Source organism: Lonchura striata, chromosome 7 (genome assembly GCF_046129695.1).
Source record: "Lonchura striata isolate bLonStr1 chromosome 7, bLonStr1.mat, whole genome shotgun sequence".
Classification (NCBI taxonomy): domain Eukaryota; kingdom Metazoa; phylum Chordata; class Aves; order Passeriformes; family Estrildidae; genus Lonchura; species Lonchura striata.
This window is the reverse complement of record NC_134609.1, coordinates 10370446-10390544: the sequence shown is the minus strand read 5'-3', so window position 1 is coordinate 10390544 and position 20099 is coordinate 10370446. Positions and strand designations below refer to the sequence as shown.

General features: G+C 37.7%; 1 protein-coding gene across 25 annotated transcripts in view; it reads right to left on the bottom strand.

The window, feature by feature from the left end:
* KCNMA1 (potassium calcium-activated channel subfamily M alpha 1) overlaps positions 1-20099 on the bottom strand; it is a 425369-nt gene that overhangs the window by 17505 nt on the left and 387765 nt on the right. For 14 of the 25 annotated variants that reach the window (XM_077784570.1, XM_031505196.2, XM_031505199.2 and 11 more), the window contains 3 exons: positions 10734-10847; positions 7433-7563; positions 237-431 (listed from right to left, as the gene is read on the bottom strand). In XM_077784570.1, coding sequence (XP_077640696.1) covers positions 237-431; positions 7433-7563; positions 10734-10847 — 440 coding nt within the window. Of the gene's footprint in view, positions 1-236; positions 432-7432; positions 7564-9950; positions 10035-10733; positions 10848-20099 lie in introns of all 25 variants that reach the window. The other 11 variants (XM_077784567.1, XM_077784568.1, XM_077784572.1 and 8 more) reach the window with 1 other exon arrangement.

Here is a 20099-nt window from a genome sequence, read left to right as displayed (position 1 = left end):
CACAGTATTTTCTGTATGAAATATGCAGGCAAGGATCCTGGGCAGTCATACAGCTTCTTAAAAAGGTAAAAAGCAAACCTGGCACTCTGTGCTATGAATTTTTAAACAATCCACAAGCTCTATTAAATACAATTATAGAAATTATATGCTTATTGAGATAGATTTTTCACTCAGTCTGAGAGAAAGCTAATAGAGCACAGACCAGCCTTGCTCCTGCATTTCGCTCATGATCTTACCCCTAGGTCTGCAAATGGCCCATCATACAAAGCCAGCTGAGCAACTCGACACCTGTCCCTGTTTGCAAGTGTCTGGGGCGTGCTGTAACCTCCTCTCAATGCATTTTCCTCAGCAATCAGTGCTTCCAGCTCTGGTGTGGCTCCTCCTGTTACCAATGTCCGTATCAGTGTGAGGATATTGTCATTGAAGTATGTCTGCAGAGATAAAAGAAAGCTCTTTAAGCAAACACCATTAAAGTCACAACTGAAGACATCCAAATTACAACTTTTCCGGGTTTCTGCTGTTTAAAGTTCTTGGCTGTCTCTTCAAATAATTTTATATAGAAAGTGAAAAGACAGCAGCCTCCAATTACTCTATTTTCTTCTATCCCATTAGGCTTCTATACTAGATCCTTCCTTTTAAACACCAATTCAGGCTGATTTTTATTAAAGTACAAAAATTTGAATGATTTATGTTTCCTATAATTGGTGTTAGTAGTGATGCAATGACTGCTTTCCTTCTCATCGCCCTCATGTCTAATAATGGGCTTTAGGACATGTAATTGTAAAATTCAGACCACATTTAAAGCTTACACAGGCTAGATTGCCTTTTTACTCTTGTCACCAATTCGTTGGGGAGCTGCCTTTGTGCTGCAAATGTCATTACTTATTACTGTGGCTGGACTCTAGCAGTCTAACCGATGTATTGTACTAAACATCTTATTTCGAGACTTGACAGTGTTCAGACACAAGCATGTATCAATTAAACATCTTGAGTTCACTCCAGATAAATGTATGATGAGTTTGGGATCCTGGTGGTCCTTTTAAAAAACTCTAGGGTATAGGGTAAGTGTGGTTTATTAGGGAAGATTTACTCCACACTGACATTTTGCCAGCATCTGTAACATTGCTGGTCTGTCAGGCAAACAATGGGTATTTAAAATATTAATTTAAATCCAGATGAATGACTTTCAAGTTCACTTAAAAGTATACTGGTATAGTTCAGACATACTCAGTTAAACATCTGCAATGTATTGTACTGGGCAAAAAAAATGTTGAACAAAAAAAAGGAAATACTGTCACTTATAATGTCACCAATGCCTGAGTTTTCAGAAGCTTTGTAAGTGCAGGGAACATAAAAGGAAAAAATGAGCTCATTGTAGAGTACACAGGATTGACATTACTGGATTTCTGGATTTTGTTGTATTTAGGACTCAGAACAAATGTCTGTAATCCAACCAAGTAAAAATGAATAGTGAATTCTCAAACAGTGCTTGTTGCCTAAAGATAAGACTTTTAACATAATACTTTTCAATGAAATTCATTGTTATATCCATATAATGGAACTGCATTTAATACATGGGTAAACTGAGGTAGAGGTTGAAATATTTTATCCTGAGATCAAAAAGCAGAACTGGCTTCCTATCCATGTAACTTTGATATTCTTTCTTTGTATAATGAAACTTCAGTTTCATTGTTTGCTGGAGATGACAGATAAAACAGAAGAAAATGAGTTCTACGCAGCAATGTTTTTCACTTTACATTGAAGTTTCCTAACTTCAAGCCTCTCTGCTTATTTACATAGGCATATATGGCATTCACCTGTTGACTAAATTAAAATGAGAGGAACATATTCTTATTGTTATACATGCCCTAAAGCAAATATTTGCATCTCATCAACTCCAATTATTTAAGTTAACCTAGGTAAGGCAGTACATATTTTAACTACAAAGCACATTGTAAGGAGTAGTCTGACAAGTTGAGATTCACAAAGATTCAGCTAGTCTAAAACAACAGCTAATCTCAAATCAGCTCTTACACATGTGGATGCACTGGGTAACAATTCAAGTGTAATATTCAAACCTCTCTTAACTTATAGAAAAAATCAATGTGACCCCTTGCAGGAATGTAAGTCTGGAGAGATTACATAATGTTTAATAGGAATTGCCACTGTGAGAGAGAGAAGACATTCAGGCATGATTGTTTATTTTTCAATTACTTCTTCCTTGATGTCCATGAGATGAAATCAGAGTCGCCCTCTTTGGAAACTCTTCCCACTGTGCTATACCTCTAAGGCAAAGTTAAGACCCTTATTAGCAAAGGAAGCAGAATTTATTGTGGAACAATGGCTTAATTTGGGTTTCACACCATGACTGATGTGGAAGACAACCATTCAACCAGACGGATGAGTGCAGCCAACAGATATTTCTTGGGTTTTGGGGGTTTTTTTGCAATCAATGGGAGAAAAGATTCCAAGTTTCAGGACAAACTGCTGTAGCATTGCATCTGATCAGAAAATGCACAAGCATAAGCAAGAAAAGACGGGTGAATAGGAAGCTGTAACTTCTCACCTTCTGCTAAATAGGGTTGCTTCCTTCTGTACTAAAGTATTTAACACTCCTCAAGAAAAAGCTGTCTACCCGTGCTTCTGATTGTCACAAAAATCAGACTCCTCATTACATCTTGCCAGTTTGGAACTAGAAGAACACTGAAAAACTGAACTAGCTGATATCCATTTCCTTTGGAATAATAATACACTGAAATTAATTTGAGAGTGATCTTCTACTTGCTCTGTGGGAGGGTACATGGCCTGAATATGCCAGTACTTATAAGAAACTGATCTACAGAATGTCTTTGGAAAGGTGCTGTTGTACTTAAAGTAACAAGGCACTTTCCAGTGATGGAAAGAATCCCTTTTGTTAAGTGTAAAATCAAAACTGAATAAATACTTGTTTGCTATTGTCATTAACCAGACCCCACATTGGACATGTGTGTTATATCACTTTAATGGCATCCAGAATGAGAATATGAAATAGGTGTATTCTAAACACAGAAAAAAAAGAAATGCATCATAGACACTGAAACTGGGTAAATAGCAAGGAAATTGTGACACAGATATCTGAACTAGCAGTGCCACCTAGCCATTGCTTTGGAATTGTAGTGTAGCTCTTTCAAATGTTTCAAGGATGCTCTCCCATTTGTTCAATCATTTTTTAAAGTATAATTACCAGAGTGCTTATGTTTTGCAGTTAATGCTGTCATGTCTTTTAAACTAATTGGTCTTCTACAGAAAATTTAACTGAAAATTAGCACATCTTTTAATAATATTGCTTTAACTTTAATAGCACTTTGCCTTTCATTTATAATTACACTAAAATTGTCATTTTTCAAGTTATATCTGCCTTTTTTGTGTTTGCTAGTGGGTTTTTAAATTAATTTCTTTTAAGAAGACTCCTCCTCCTCCACTACACGTGGTTTTTAACCTCACTTACAAACAAATATTTTAAATTGATTTTCTCATTCAGTTGGAGGAATAACATATATCCAAACCTGAGGAATGACTGAGCTCTTATGCTTATGAATCAGTAATTCATACTAATAACAAAAGGGTCTTTGAGTCAGAATAAACAGCAGACAATAAATAACAGCATTCCACCATTTGAAAATCTATTAATTCTTAAACTATTGTCCAAACTTTAAAGAAGTTTGGGACACTTTAAGTTACAAGATGCTGCTTACTAATTTTCTGAACAGAATTACATGAAAAATAGTCTTCTGTTCATATCAAAGATTGGAACAGTTTCTTTTCTTTATAAATAAGTGAGGATCACTTAGGGAGAACTCCTGAGTAGGGAATATAATGAAAAGTTATTTTAAAGTGTTGAATTATTTTGTTCCATTCTGTTATTTTGTTTTTATGAAGAAAAATAGGATTTGGTAATACAGAAAACAATCAAGATCTGAAGTTCTAGCACAAGCAAATGAATTCCAGGGTAGTGAATGTTAAGTGGCATCATCTGGTGCTGGAGACCCTTGTCTCCAACAGCACCTTGGGTCTTTTGCAGTGGCAGGTGTGGGAGGGAACCAGCCTGCCAGAACTGCTGCAGTCCTTGTGTCCTCAGTGCCAGAAGGAGGAACGGGGAAGCTTTGGCTCTCAGACTAAAGGCTCAGACCTTTGAAGGTACTGTGTGTTGAAAATTGGTTTCCTTCATGTACAGGATTTTATGGAATGATATCTCAACAAGACCCAGAAAGGAGTACTTCTGCTCAAACATTTGCTCTTTTGACGACTATCCTATATCACATAACTTTCCTATAGCTGAAAATAACATTTTTAAAAACCAGTTACATAATCTAAAAGATGCTTCCAATCCCATACTTTTTAGTTACACTTCACTTGGTGATGAAGGCATGCTCTGCTTTCCAGAAGTGGTGTTGCCTTGAGACTGACAGACAATGTGTATTATTTCCCTGGGTTTGAATATGCTACAGCAAAATAAATAGTAATATATCATTTAAGTACCTGATGGCAGTAGGTGTCTCTTCAAAGACATATTCATGATTAGCTGGAGCACTTTAACAATAGCCACTGCCACAGTTAAAACATGAAGCAAGCCCACAGCCTTCCCACAGAGCACAGTAAAGCTCTTGAACCAAACCTGGTGAGATCACTGCTACCAACTCATCAAAAACAGGTTCTGAGTGCAGGTTTTGAGCTTGTTATTGTCCTCTGAGCAATGGCACTTGAGCTACTACACTGTGAATCCTGGGCTGTGGAAAATATTGCCTTTGCTGCAAAACCAAACTGTGTGCAGATGATCAGTACATGGCACTTTGAAAACTAAACTGCATTAAGCCTTTTACCTTGGAAATAAGGAAATAAAAGAAAATTTTAAACTTAAAACGTCCAGTACTGTCATCTCGTAGGAAATAATGTTAAACTAGCAGAACGTAAAGATCTCCAGCACTCACTGAACAACATTTTCTAATCTGTGATTCATGAGCTGTGTTTAATGCACTACTTCAATATTATAAAACTATAAAAAATAAAATAATAATTTAACACTGATTAATACTGTACTATTATTATTGTTGTTGTTGTTGTGTTTTATTATTGTCCAATAATTGAATCTTTAAGCAAATTATTTTAAATCTATTTTGTAGCTTTTCCCCTATACATACATCTATATGCATATTTCCAATGACACACAGGTCAGAAATAATACTGTATGGATGGCTATAATTTGACTTTCTAATCTTTCTTACACTTGTTTTAGTACAAAACCCCACTACTGTGGGAAGAGATGAATTCTTAAAGAAGCACTTCATGAACATTTGCATTGTACACTATATAAGGAATTTTCATAACAGAGATATCAACATAGATCATAAAGTGAATCTTTTTCTATCAAAAACAAGCAGTAAAACCCACTGAATCACTAAGTAGATAGAATAATGAACTACATACTTGCATCCAAGTGAGCTGGCAAAAGACAGCAGGGTGCACATTATATACTTCTTACAGAATTCCTGTAAGAATTCATCCAAAGGGTTAAAGCATGACTACAGATCTCACAATTTAGCTAGGATTTGGGGTTCAGTTTGCCCATACTGGCAACTGTAAAGTTAGAGACATTAAATAGAAGCTGTTTGCTAAAAGCAAATGTAATTTAGGAAAAAAAAAAAATAAAGGTAAGAGATAATATAGTGAAAATAGATTTGTTTGTGTGAGAAACACTCTTTTCCTTGGAGAAGAAGTGAAAGGAGAACACACCTTCCCCATGAGAATATGGATAGTAAAGGGAAAAAACATCTCACACATTTTACACTTTCTGAAGGGTCAGGAAGAATTGTACTTTCCCAACTCCTTGCTGGGCCTTTGAGGAATAAAGAGAAAATAACACTGCCACTGATCAGAAAACTGGTGAAAGAAAAGACAGGATAGTGAACAATTGTAACTGACTGAATCCTTGCTTTTCTTCTTGATTAGTAATTTTTTTAAGTTGAGAATTTTCTACTTGTTATCGCATTTCTCTGGCTTCAGGCTGCACTGAAGTGCACAGTCAGATAATATGACCACTTACATGTGAAAATATTTAGAAAAAGGACTTTTATAGAACGGAACTGCAAAAACAGAGGGGTATGTTGTCCAAAACTAAGAGCTACCTATAACTGGAAACATTAAAATTTCTGAACAGGCATGCTGTATTTATTTTTCATTGCATCACTATTATTTACTTAAGACACCTTTGCACAAGGAAGCAATGATGTCCACAGTATCTCACTCTCATTCTATGGCAATGCCAGTGGCAACCAGAAGGATTAACTCTACTTTTTTTCTTGATTGTGAAGTGCCCTACTGAACAATACATTCAGAGACATTGACTTAGATAATTATGGGAGTAGATATACAGCTGTAAGTAATATTTGGAACCTTCATGTTAAATTATTCCCATTTATAACATGAATATAAATGGGAATTTATATTTAAAATTATTTATAAAAATTATATATTATTTATATTTAAAATGTTTAATAAATAAAAATTTATAGATAGAGATTTTAATTAGGGGACGTACAGAGTTTAGGAGTCCTTGCTTAGGTTTTTTGAATTTGTCACATTTACAAAATATTGTAAATAACTTCTAAGAAAAGCATTTTCTGAGGTTACAAAAAACTCCTAGGGCATCAGAATAAAATTTTATTTGTGTAGACTCATTTATCTGTGGATGGAACATATGGAAAATATAGCAGCGAAAACTACAAAATACATACAGAGCAAGACTGGTCTGAAAACTTAGCTAATATGAGGAGGATGAAAAAGAGCATGACTGAGGGGTTTGCTTCAGAACTGTGCTACGGTTGCAAAACAAAAGCCCCAGTGTAGACATAACCAAAGGCCACCATCTGTAGTTTCTGGCATGCACTGAAGTTTTGATTAATAAGAAAATTCATATGAAAAAGAGAGGATAACCTCTCTTCACACAAATAGAGTTCATGAGGTGTGTACAATGGCTTTCATGGAGCTCTATCAGTGTCCCCCAGCACTCATACTGAGAGCATTGCTCATAGCTACAGGAAATTAAAAGCTCAAAACACAGTTGATGCTGTCTGACAAGAATGGTGAGCACAGGGACTGACACACTGCATTTGGGTCTGGATTTTAGGCAGAAGGAACAATTTTTTTGGAAAACATGATCCTTAAAACCTGACATGAGACTGTTTCCTTAGAAAATTGTGGACTCTCAGAAGTCCTAGATATCTCAGTTATGGTCTCCATGTCCAACTAAGAAAATAAACTAGCTAAAGTTGCAAAATTCTTCTGACATCTAAGAAAAAAGCACCTTCTCCTGCCTACCTGTGGAAAAGATTCTACACCTTCACACTCTTTCACAACAAGTCTGATAGAAGGGAATGAAAAAGATTTGTTTGCTTACTGCGCTCATGAGAGAGTCCAGCACGCTGACGGCAAACGCGGTTCCACATGCAAAAGGCTGCGTGAGATACAGTTCTGTGTCGGGGTCATCATCATCATCTTGGTCCAAGAACTGAACATTTGAATCATTTACTGAAAATAACAATAATAATATTAAGAGTAAAATCGAAAGGTGTTTCTCGGTCACCAGCATGTGACCTCACACATCACACAGCCAAAGAAAAAGAAACGGCATATGTCTGGAAACACAGACTTGTGTCTTTGACGTCACTGAAAATGAAATCAAGATGGATGTGAAAATGTGCATTTAAAAATATGTTTCTTGTTATCTGGCTCATAAGAGGTGACACTCTTGTTCTTGACAGGTTCCTAGCCCTTCCCTGTAAAGCAGCTTCGAGGCACCAGTTGCCTGTGCTCAAAATTAGATATATCATACACCTGTATATTGAGACAGTCTTGGTACATAGGTGGGGTACAGTGGCTGAGGCTGTATGTGTGTACGGTGAAATGTAATCACAAGATACAAAGTTAGAACCCCGTTGTAAAATACAGGCTGTCAATAAAATTCTGATATAGCCCACAGGCATCTGTTAGATGTGCTGCTGTGATTCTTACTGGAGTGGTGTTAATGCACTTAGGGCTCAAAAGAGGATAAACCATCCCTTTAACATGCATCTATCTGAATGAATGAGCAGCTATTCTCTTGCAGCACTGCCTTTTGTTCAAATATTTGTCTCTATAACTTCACTTTTTTAGCCACAAATTCCACATTAGCCAGTGTGAAAAAGAATCTAAATCAGGCTGTTTTAGAGAAAAGCCCAGAAAAAGTAGTATTTGTCATTTTGACTTTTTCTGGCATTTCATTGTCACAGTTAAGCCCTCTTCCTCCAACTCATTCCAACCAAAAATAGTTGTTTCCTTGAGATCAGTGTATCAAGTGGATCATATTTCATTAAATATTTCATTTCCATATTAGTCTCCCTCAGGCATGAAAGCACAGACTGCTTAGCTATGCCATTGAAATACCCTTCAACTTACTAAATGACAAATTAATTTCAGTTCCCATGCAAGAAAGGGAAATGAAAAACTTTTTGAGCATTTGAAACTGTACACACTGATGATATCCCTATTCCCCATGTGAACACATCTCCTGAGCTAACCCAGCAAACTTTGAAAATAACATGAGAACTGCTGCTAACTTGATCAAATTTCAGCTCTGGACTTCTAAAGATAGAAATTCTTCTGCCTACTGTTCTGATCTTCTTTCTTATACAGTTTCAATTCTTCCCATATAGTTTTCCTGAACATCCACTCCTTTTCCAAACTCTCTATACCACTGTGCTTGCTATCTTTAACTTACAAAACATGAATTACTGCAGATAAAGCCTCTTGATAGCTGTCTAAATGAGATGAGGATAGAATTTAAAATTCTTGCCTTTGCGCTCCCTGATGTAATTGTTAAAACATAACACCTTAGTACTGTAATAAGCAAAATGTTCTGCCCTGGGAATCAGAAGACATTCATCCAAGAAAACACCAGGATCCACAATACTTTTTTCAGTGCAATACCTATCAATTTAATCTCCAGATTCTTAAGCAATACAGTATTTGAAAGCCTGCTGTATCAAAATGTATTTGAACAGCTTGTACCTCAGTTTAATTTGCTAGTTGAGAGTAGGCACTATTGACAGCAGCACTCTTTTTCCACTTCCATCTGGCAGATTAACACCTGACTTAGACACCGTGCTAGGCATGCGTGGGGTCAGTTCCTGAGGTACTAAAAACCTGTTAGGAATTCTGCAGGTGTGGGTTTATCCTCAGTATCTTTATCTTCCTGATGCAAGTTAACACACTGGGATGTGTGGGCCAGGAGAGCTGGGTGCAAACAGGCGGTGCTGGGCCATAGGGAAAAGCTCATCAAACGCTGCTCCAAAGGCTGGGGAGAGCACTCTGCGGTGAGAGGGAACCACGCAGGAGCTTGGCTGCTCCTCTACAGCTTCAAAACCTGAGCTTCTGAGAAAAAGCCTTATTCTACAAAATAAACATAAAAATAGCTTGAGGGAAAGTATGATGCTTGGGGTTTTTTCTGGTATCTTTTACTTCTTCTTGGACTTCCTGTGAAAAGTTGCTAAGGCATGTCCACCAAACTGACAACAGGCTGAAGCAACAAAAAGAAAGAGAAAGAAGAGAGAAAAGGAGAGAAAAATTGGCGTAGGAGAGTGAGGGCCAGGGAGGTGGGGACTTAGGCCAAAAAAATGAATTGGTGAGGAGGCGCTATGAAAACAGCCGGCAGGTCAGACGAGAGTGATCAAAGGTTTACTGATGCTGCGTGAAAAAAAAATCATTAAGAAGACCAGAACAAGACAGTCAATTTCAACCAGAACCACAAATAAAACACATTCAAAGCAGTGCCATGAGGGTAGCCCCTCTGATACAGCCAGATAAATAAAGGAAAAGCTGATGACAGTAAGAACAACAGAAAGTAACACAGTGATGTGAAGGAAAAAGGCACTTCTTACCCAGTTCAGTTATCATTAGAATGTGGGTTCCACTGTTTTTTTCCTGACTGATTGAAACCAAAGGCAGAAGTTTGCCAGGCTTAGCTAGTAAGTAAAGGATTTAGGGGGAGAAGAAAGTACAGAAAGAGAATAAAGTAAGGGAAAAAGACAGGTAAGGCTAAAAAATAAAACTGAAAAAGAAAACAGAAGGACAAAGGACCACAAATCAAGTTTGTATTTGCTATGAAAAAAACAGAACAGCTTCTGCACTTCACATCACACTGCTTGACAACATAAATACCCACAGCTAGAGTGGAAATCAGAGTCTAGTTACCTACCATCATCATATTCTCAGGAGTGAAATATCTCATACTATTATACAGGTTTGGTTACACATGATTAAACAGTTTTGGACCATGAAGAAATAAACAAATGGCCTCTTACAATTGATTAAATGCACAGGAAATATCTGCTTATACTTACTCTGGCCTTTTTCCTTTTCTAACTTAGCCCAAAGACCCCTGCTTGTTTGTTACACTATGCAAGAAGCATCTTGTCTGATAGAATATTTATTTAAGAAAACAGAGAAAACCCAAAGGAGGGAAATATATTTCAGTTATTCAAATAAAGTGAACCAACTGTTACTAAACTTTCTTTAGAGAGAGTAATATAAAACAGTTATCAAAAGAGAAAATGCAACAGTGTAAGATCAAGTATTGGTAATTTTTCTGTATCTGCATAACAAGGAAAGTGGGAAAAAGACAAGGAAATATAAATGGAAGGATACATTTTAGTTTTTCTTACCTAGCTCTGTTATAATAGGGATGTTGGCTCCTGTTGTAATGGAGGGTTGACGTAAAAGGCCATGGACTGGACTATTGTCTGGAGACGTCCTATCCATCCCAGGGGGTGTAAAGCCTAAAAGGGGGGAAAAAAAAAAAAGAGAGAAAAATAGGGAACGTTTACAGAGGACAAACCACACCAAAGAAGAAAAAATTCTGAAGCAAACACCTTTCCTTAAACAGTAATTCATATTTTAAAAAGTACTGCTTGTAAGTGGTAATACAACCATGGCAGGGTTTTGTAATTTTCATGTGTACCATTTATAATATGCCTTTTTATGAGGATTACAATTGTAGGAATATTGGGATGGAAGGGTCTACAAGACAAAAAGATAGGATGAAAGGAAAAGACACAGGTTTTCAAACTGTATATGAGAGGATTGCTTGAAAAGAACTGGAAACAGTGACAATTTGAAGGAAATAAAGGTGGGAAAAGAAACAAGTTGGAAGGCACTCACAAGAAAAAAAATCTGGAGACCAGCAACATTCACCTCTAAAAAATACTGTTTTCAGCCAGATTCTCAACAGTTTGATATGGAGCTCAAAAACATTGAGTTTTTTTTATCTTTTTTTTTTTCTTTCTTTAAATAAAAACTACCCAAGAAAGACCTTTTGGAGTTTGATTGTAAGTACTGAATAATGGGTAGTTATTCAAAACCCTATGCAGCAGCAGGACTGGACATTCAGCACTGAGACTAATGCATTCCATCCCCCTTGTCCAGTAAAGCTATAGAAAACCTGGGAATGCTGATTTAATGTCATTGCAGAAGTGATGGCAACGCTAGAAAATGACTTTATGGTTTCATATAAACCAATATAAAGACAGCATTTTTAGACAAATATTTGTCTGCTAGGAATAAAACTGAGCCAATTTTACTTTAAACCACCTTAAAAAAAAAAAAAAAAAAAAAAAAAAAAGAAGACATTAATATTTTTTTTTGCCATATTATTCCCAAGTTCTTTGACTTCACATCTGACATCCAGAGACAGACTTTTGGTCCTTTATCACTAGTTCTGAATTCTGCATACACTTATTCTCAACTAATCACAGCCAGATCAATTCCTGACTTAAATTCACTATCTTCTTGCTGTGTGGAAGTTGTTTTGCTCCATTAAATTCACTGATACATTCACCTGGTACCGAAATCAGAGGAAGATGATATGATACCTTACCTTTCTTCAATTTGGAGACCAATTTACAAACCAGGAAATCTCCAAACTAAATTATTGTTGTTAGCATATCATACTGGTTTTATATTGTCTTAAGGACTTACAGTTCTCTTCCAGTGATAATTACATCACTCTTAAACTGCCCCTAAACCACAAGGACCACTAGATCTGGGCTTATTGATTTAACAGGATTTAGTTTCTTTCTTCCATTCATCTATCTCTATGTTTTGTCTGTATTGCATAGAGCATATACAGGTAATAAAACTAGAATCACTGGGAAGGGACTTTCTTAGCTCTACAGAAGGTACTGGTATGAATTTCATTCTGACTATCACAAGAAAACTAGGTACAACATGGTGATTGTACAGACAGGATAGCTTAAAAAAGGGAGTGAAAGTCTGTGAAGAAATTCTCAGGAGAAAAGAAGTGGATATGGTATCTTCAACAGGCTTGCAAAACAAAACAATGTCATAGAGAAACCTAAGTCATTAGAGCAATTCTAACCAATATTACCAGTGGATAGAAAATCTTGATAAAGCAGATTTCTTAGAGGCATTTGGAAATGTTAACAGTCAATCATGTAACACCACCTGCGGTGCTGAACTCAGGAACACCAGCTTGGTGACACTGAGTTGCAGCCCCAGCCACTTCCAGTTTGCAGATGTTTCCTTGTATCTAGCACTATAACTGTGAGGTGATTTGGCTCTTTGAATGTTTACCTCTTCATGGCAGAGCCTGAGATTCCTCAGGCTCACCAACTGAGTCTGACAGACGTTTTTCAGTCACCACCTTGTAAGTTACAGGTAACACTGACAGTCTCACAACAGCAGAAAAATTAAAGTGGGACTCCAAAGGGAGGAAATGCTATCTGAGGACAGGTGGGTATTAGTGTGACACCTCCTTCTGCAGCAGGATCCAGTGATTCAAGCCTTGTATCCTGTTATGGGATGCATTCTTTTAGGAGATGCAAGATACAGCCTTTGTCACATTAGAAAAAAGCTCAGGCAGCTGCAGATTCCTTGAGCAGTTAAGGTGGCAGGCCCAGCTGGGTCCCCTGCTGAATTACAAGTCAAAATGGCAACAGCAAGACTTTTAATGCTCCCTTCTCTAAAAGTAAACAAAACTAATATTGTTCTCATGCACTCCAGGGATTGTACTGCTCTGAGTATCCCTGGAGGCTCTGCTTCTCCCTTTTTTCCTGAAGCCTTTCTCCCCACATTTCAGAATGCACTTGCTAAACCACCTTCTAGTGAATCAGGCCCTTCAGATGGTAGGAGCACAGCAGTCTTTCCCTACCAGTTAAAAGCAGATTGAAGTAAGCCAGTGTAACTCAGCTAAATGTGCAAGTTCTTCCTGCCTCCCCTTCACTGCAATGTGCACATACACAGAGACACGCTCACTCTCCATCAAAGGACATTTGTAGCCACCTCTCTAACCCTTCGAATATTTGTCTTCCTGAGATGGTGTCAGAAGATTGAAGTAAATGTGGCATTTTTGTTAGACACAGATTGTCAGAAGCTCTGTAATTGCACACTGCACACATAGTGCATTCAGTCTGAAATGCAGGAAGCATGTTAAAGAGATTGTGTTTTCTCCTTGAATGAAAAATAGACTTGTGCTTTAATATTTTTCATCCTACTGTCTTGAAAGACGTGAGAAGTATCTGATAATTTAATTTCCTTGCTCATACTTAATTCAGACACTTCTAGAAATTTACTTTAAAGTAATATAAAAATTGTATTTTCAGGAAAACGAAATATTTGGGGATTTTGTGTGCTTATGTTTCGAGTCACAAGCCATCGAACACCTTCAAGACACATTCCTACTCCCAAGTCACAAACTAATTTCCATACACAGGCTGTCTATTTTTTTTTACTCCAGAAGAGAAAACAAAAAAAAAAAACAAAAAACCAAAAAAAGTGCAGGAAACTAACCTGCTTTATCAGAACTTTCATTTAAAGGCATGAAAAACTACAAGTGACAGCTGTGCAGATTCAGTGAATGTGACATTTTTGAATTTCTTCAACTTGACAAGTAAACACCTTAAATCGGTAATGCTATATGCATAATACATGACCTGTATTTTGACATCCATCATCAAATGCTGACTTGAGAAAATACAGGTTTGTACGTCAAGGAATAGCACCCATAAAGCAGGGAGAAATTCAGGTCACAGGGTATTAGGAAAACGCTATTTCATTACAGAAGCTGAAACAAGCTAAGGCATCAGATTTAAGATCCATTTTCAGCTGTGAAAAGATTCAATTCCTCTGCACAGAGCATTCATTTAGAAATGACATGCTTTCCTCACAGCCTCTTTTCATTTTCCTTTCCATATTCCATTTTCTCCTTCAGTCCCCAAACCTTGTTCCATTAATGCTCATAAAAATCGTAAAACAGGGCTGATAGTTGTGATCTTACAAACACAGTATCTCCTTGTTCTACAAACAACTGGGGGAGCTCTGGCTGCAGCTGCTTAACGGGAGCAACCTCTACAGTAAAACCCACATGCCTGTGCAAGTCTGAGCACGGTGCCTGTGGAAGGAACTGCAGTGACAGTGGGCAGACTTCTGGAGAAGGGAATTCTCTTTGCCAACAATTAGGAGGTAAAGCAGAATCGTGTCAGTTCTAGCAGTCACTGCATCTGGTACTAAACTGCTGTACTGGCTGAGTGGTCTGCTTTGTATCACTTGAATGTTTCTTTTTCTAGGGCTTGTTTTTGCTTTCCTCAGTAATTAAACTGGCTTTACCTCAGTCCATGAGCTTTTTTCTCACTGTGGAACTTACTTGTCAGTCACAGTCAATCCACCACCACTGGCTATAATCTACACTATAACATAAAGTTATAGTATCATTTAGGTTCAAAGTGACCTTTAAAATCATCAAGTCCAACCACTAACCCAGCATTACCAAGTCCACCACTAAACCATGTCACTAAGTGTCACATCTAAATGTCTCCTAAATACCTCCAGGGATGGTGACTCCAACACTTCCCTGGGCAGCCTGTTCCAATGCTTGACAACCCTTATAGTGAAGAAATTTTCACTAATATTCAATCTAAACCTCTCTTGGCACATCTGGAGGCCATTTCCTCTTGTCCTTTCACTTGTTACCAGAGAGGAGAGACCAACTCCCAGCTCACTACAACCTCCTTCAAGGTAGCTGGAAAGAGCAATGAGGTCTCCCTGATCAAACTGAAGAAGCTTCAATAGGAGGGGGCCCACCCCTATCTGTCTCTGAAACAAGACACTGCCAAGCAGTGAATGAAGGACATCACAGCTCTGAGAGGAACACAGGTTTTGGGCTCCTGACATGCTCCATCAGTCAGGCTGGCAGTCAGCAGTCACTGCTTCTCTCCTGGCAGCAGCATCCCTCCCTGACAGGCAGGGCCTCCCATGGCCCTCCTCAGCCACCTGCTCGGAAGGACTGTGAGTCTCCTGCAGCTCTGTGCAGAAAGCTGATGGTTCAACACCCTGATTTTGTGCAAAAACCATTTCCCAGCTCCCTCTAAGATACTACTGCTCACAAAATAGGCAAAAAACAATCAATTGCATCAGAAGCAAAAATGTAAGCCTTAAAGATGTTCTCCCCTTCATGGAAAGAGAACACAGGGGAAATTTCCTTGGTAATAGAAGGCAAGCTCTCTTTACCAGGGGATGCAAGTGCTCCCCTGCTCTGAGCTCAGCATGGCCAGGTGGCTATAAAACTTCACTGTACCTTACAAAAAATAGCACCTACAAAGGGATAAGCAGCACTGGGCTGGTGGAGCTCTGCACCTCTTGAGCCAGGCTGACCCAGGGAGGCACTAACTGTATCTCAGCAGTAATATGCAGGTATTCTGACATCCACAGTGGCACTGTGATGAAATTCAAAATTAAAGAATGCTGGGATGGCTAAACACCAATTTTGCTCTGTTTATGTGTGAGCAACTGGCCTGACAGCCAAATGATCTGCTGATTGTATTGGACATAAGCCACTAATTTTTGTTTCTTTGCAGGTCACTTAACTGAGTAATATTCCACAAAATGCAGGAAAGTTTGCTCTTCACAGCAGTAAGTATATTCTTAAAAGTTTGCTGATGGGACTAATAAAGATTCACTGGGCTTTTAATGTAGAGGGAAATATGTCTTGTGGATGTGCATTGCTCCTGTTCCACTGACTCCACCAAGACCTAGAGGGGCATATTCTCATAAATGGATTTTTATGCTACATTTATAAGATCTCTTCTTAAGGATCATAATGGATCCTTTATGATTCTCTTCCCCTTTTTCTCTGCCCCTTTCTTCTTTTCCTCCCTTCCTTTTCAAAGATATATATTTTACCAAACTGAAATTCTATGCAGACAGAAGGCACTACCCTAAAATGGAAATCCACTTGACAGACCTAAAGGTTGTAGCCTTGTTATTAAAACACCTTGTAAATTGATAGCGTCCTTTAAATAATGCTATTTTAGGGAAAGATGTAATGGCATTCACTGGGTGATATATGCACTAAAGTCCTCAAATATAATTTAAAAAGCATATGTACATTCAGCTACCTCTGGTTCACCTAAGGAATATGAGACGACAATAATATTTTGAGCATATATGAATAAAACATAAGTGGTGAACTGCCAAACACGCCCCCGACAGGTTATCATGCAGAAATATGGGACAAGTCTTTTCATTAAGCAGAGCCAGCCAAAAAGAAATAATTCTCAAAAAGGACCTCACAGTTGTATCCCTTTGCTACTGTTTGCTGACAATGTCATTAATATTCCTGTGAATTCAATTGAATGATAGACTATACCTGTTATTCTCAGAAGTTCAGCCCTTGGGTATACCTGGAAAGTTCAGCAGCAGTCATGCAGCTAAAGAGCTGCTGACATTCATGGGAATCTGTTACAGCCATTCAATTTAGAAACAATTCTAGCTTCAGTGTCCCATGGGGTCTGAGACAGAGAGTTGTAGTTTGGCCTGAGAACCTGGAAATCCTGAAGCCTGGCTTTCAGTTCTGACTTTTACTGTGATTTGTGCTGAATATCTAATAATCTCTTGGAGATTATCACTAAAGGTCTGGAAAAGGAGAGGAATGTGGGAGGCCAGATGTGACCGCATAAGCTCCCAGCTCTCTCAGAGAGAGAGAGCATCTTCAGAGATGCTCCAGGCCCAAACATAGGCCAAGGTAAATCTACAGAGTGTGGGGGTTGAAGAAGGACATCTTTCTCAACTGAAGCAACCCTCCAATGCTTTTGGATGGGAACAATACTGGAGCTTTGAACTCAGAGACAATGCCACAGAGAACCAGCTGCCACTTCCCGCCAAGAAAGTGCTCTTCTCTAATATCCCTTCATTCACTTTCTGCTGAATTACAGAAACCTACAGTGAAAATATCCAAATGAAAGCACTAATGGAAGCACAGGGCAGTGGGTTCAATCCTAGTTTCCGCTCCCCAAAGTGTGAGATCCATTCCTGGATGAGTTAGTAGCCCCATGTGCTGAAAGTGCAAATGATTTATAGGTCTGCTGGTTCTTGGGCTGCTCTAACAAGGTAGGATTAAGCTGTAAAAACAAAGATCAAGGATTGGAGTTTCATCATCTTGAGGTCTAGCATTGAATCATACCACATTGATTCCATTTCAATTGTGAGCAGCATAATATATTAGAAAAGCGTAATATTTTAAGCCTAGGGCACAATAATGTATAACTTAGAGGGGTCTGTTAACAGGTACTTCTATAAATCTTTTCCCACTTTAAGTGCCATTTTGAGTTTCACTATCATACGCACCTCAGAAAATGAAGCCCACCTGAAACTGGCTAGATTTTTTGTTGTTGGCTTTGTAGGAATCTTTCCTTTCACAAAACCTTCTGTGGTAATTACCCAAACCCTAATTCTGCCAAGGTTCACCACAAGCTTACACAACCCAAAACTACAAAAAAAATGGGCTTTCTTTACTAATGCTTTGCAGAGCACAGCCTTAATGTTCACTTCTCCCTGTTTTTCACACTTTACATAAGATAATATGTAGTTACTAGCTACAGCACTTCCCTCAAGTCTGCCTGAATGGAAACTCTATTTCTCTATGCAGTAAACAAAATTCCATCTCTCTTTTTTAGCTACTTTCTTTAAAAACTTTATTTATAAATTATTCCTACTTTTCATTTACTATTTAATAGTTTTCTACACTAGGTGCATCTAGGGCACAAAGTTGGTAGCATCTGTAGCACAGGTTTGCAGCTGAAATGATTTAGTATGTAACAACGCCAAACTCCTTTCAGTTTAATCACTAATCAAGCCTGCATATTTAGACCTCAGGCAAAAATAAATATGCTGAATAAAAATTATCAAATAAATTAAGCTATATTACCTAGTTTACAGAGACAGGTATTCAATAACTAGAAACAAAATGGAAAACTCACCACTAAAAATTATATATTGGCATTTTAGATGAGACTCTATATTATGTCATTATATCAAAAAAAGTAAATTTTTCCTTAGTGTAAAAGGAAGAGCAAAGACACATATCAGAGCAAGTAATCAATTTAAATACTTGAAAAATAAAAGTAACAGTGTTGTCCAACATCTGATTGGCAACTACTGAAACATAAATTAAACAAATTTCCCATTGCTGCTTATGGGAAAATTATGCAGATTAGAATTTGATTAGGTTTATATCATGAGACTCAATTTGGACTTTTAATCTATTAAGCTCCAATAAATGAGGCATCTGAATAGCTCCCCTGAGCAGCAACAGTAATAACGACAGCAGTCATTTTTTGGAGTATGTATTCTGAAAATTTCTTTAGCAGATGAGTCTACATCTTTAAGTACAATTACTTTGTAACTTCTACAAAAAATTCAGGTGTTTGCAGTGAGGAAATGGATACATACAAAATGCTTAAACAGACATTTTATGATAATCAACATCTGTCACTCTGTTCTAGCAATATTGATTTTCCATCAACTTGGACTTACTTACGGTCGACTTCATGGTCTGTGTGGGCTAAATAGTGCCAGCAGACTTGCAAATTACTCAAGCTGGAACTGAGCTGGAAACCTATGGTAAAACGTCATTAATTTCTCTACAGGTTGTGTCATAACTAAAATCCCACATTCAAAGCTGTCTTGGGGATCAAAGATTGAACTGTGAAGGCTATAGCCTCTTTTTATCAAAGAAATCAGAACTAAATTCCCAGAGCTGAGCTTTGAGGCAGGCTGGATTCAGATCAAGACCACCTCTAATTTATCTGGCAGGTATGCTTCATAGGCCCTCCTGCATATTTCCTGCAGTCTAATCTATTTGCAAGTATACAAAAGCTCCTCTTCTATATAGCTCTATATGGTAAAATGCAATTTCTCAAAGTCTACTGACTAGAGAGCACACTGTGCACATGTCCTGTCCTGCCAGATTGCACCAAATCCTAGAGAACTTTTAGTGGACAGGTTGTCTTATGCAAATAGTCAAGTACCAGTAGGCAAGTGATTAAAAAAAAAAAATTAAAAATTTCAGGGCTTTATTAAATGCTCATAGTGAAGGAACGTGGATCCTGTGTTCATGTGTAGATATATTTTATTTAAAAGAGGTTTTAACATGGAATTTAATTCTGGCACTCAAGCTTTCAGCATGTCACTACAAAGGTGTTTTGCAAGCCAAAACTTTTTACCAGTACTCCAAACATAACATCATAAATAGGGGTAAAAAAAAAAACCCAGTCATGCTCTTTGTCATTCAAATACTGCCTTTTGTAGCACACAAATTCAGAGTAGCATGTCTGTTAAAGACATCTTTGTAGATATCATGTGTGAAAATGAGTATCAGGTTAATTTTAACTATATCAGTCTATATAATGCTAACTCAACCAATTTTTCCTTGGAAAGCACAAAAAATCACACAACCTTTTATTTCTACTCCTTTTTTTTTTTTTTTTTTCTCATTATTTAAAAACCCAAATTCAAACTGCATAGTTGTGGAATCAGGAGAAATCTGAAGTAGCTCTCTAATTGAGTATTCTTGAATGCTGTGTCAGCAAAACTGCCTGAAATCAGCAGTGATACCAGTGCTGCCACTGGGTTCACCCCATCTGTAAAGTGTGGAAACCCCTGCTTCAGTCAGAATCAAGAATTCTGAGAGCAAATTATGCCTCTGAAGGCCATATCCAAAGCATATAGTCAGCAGTGTA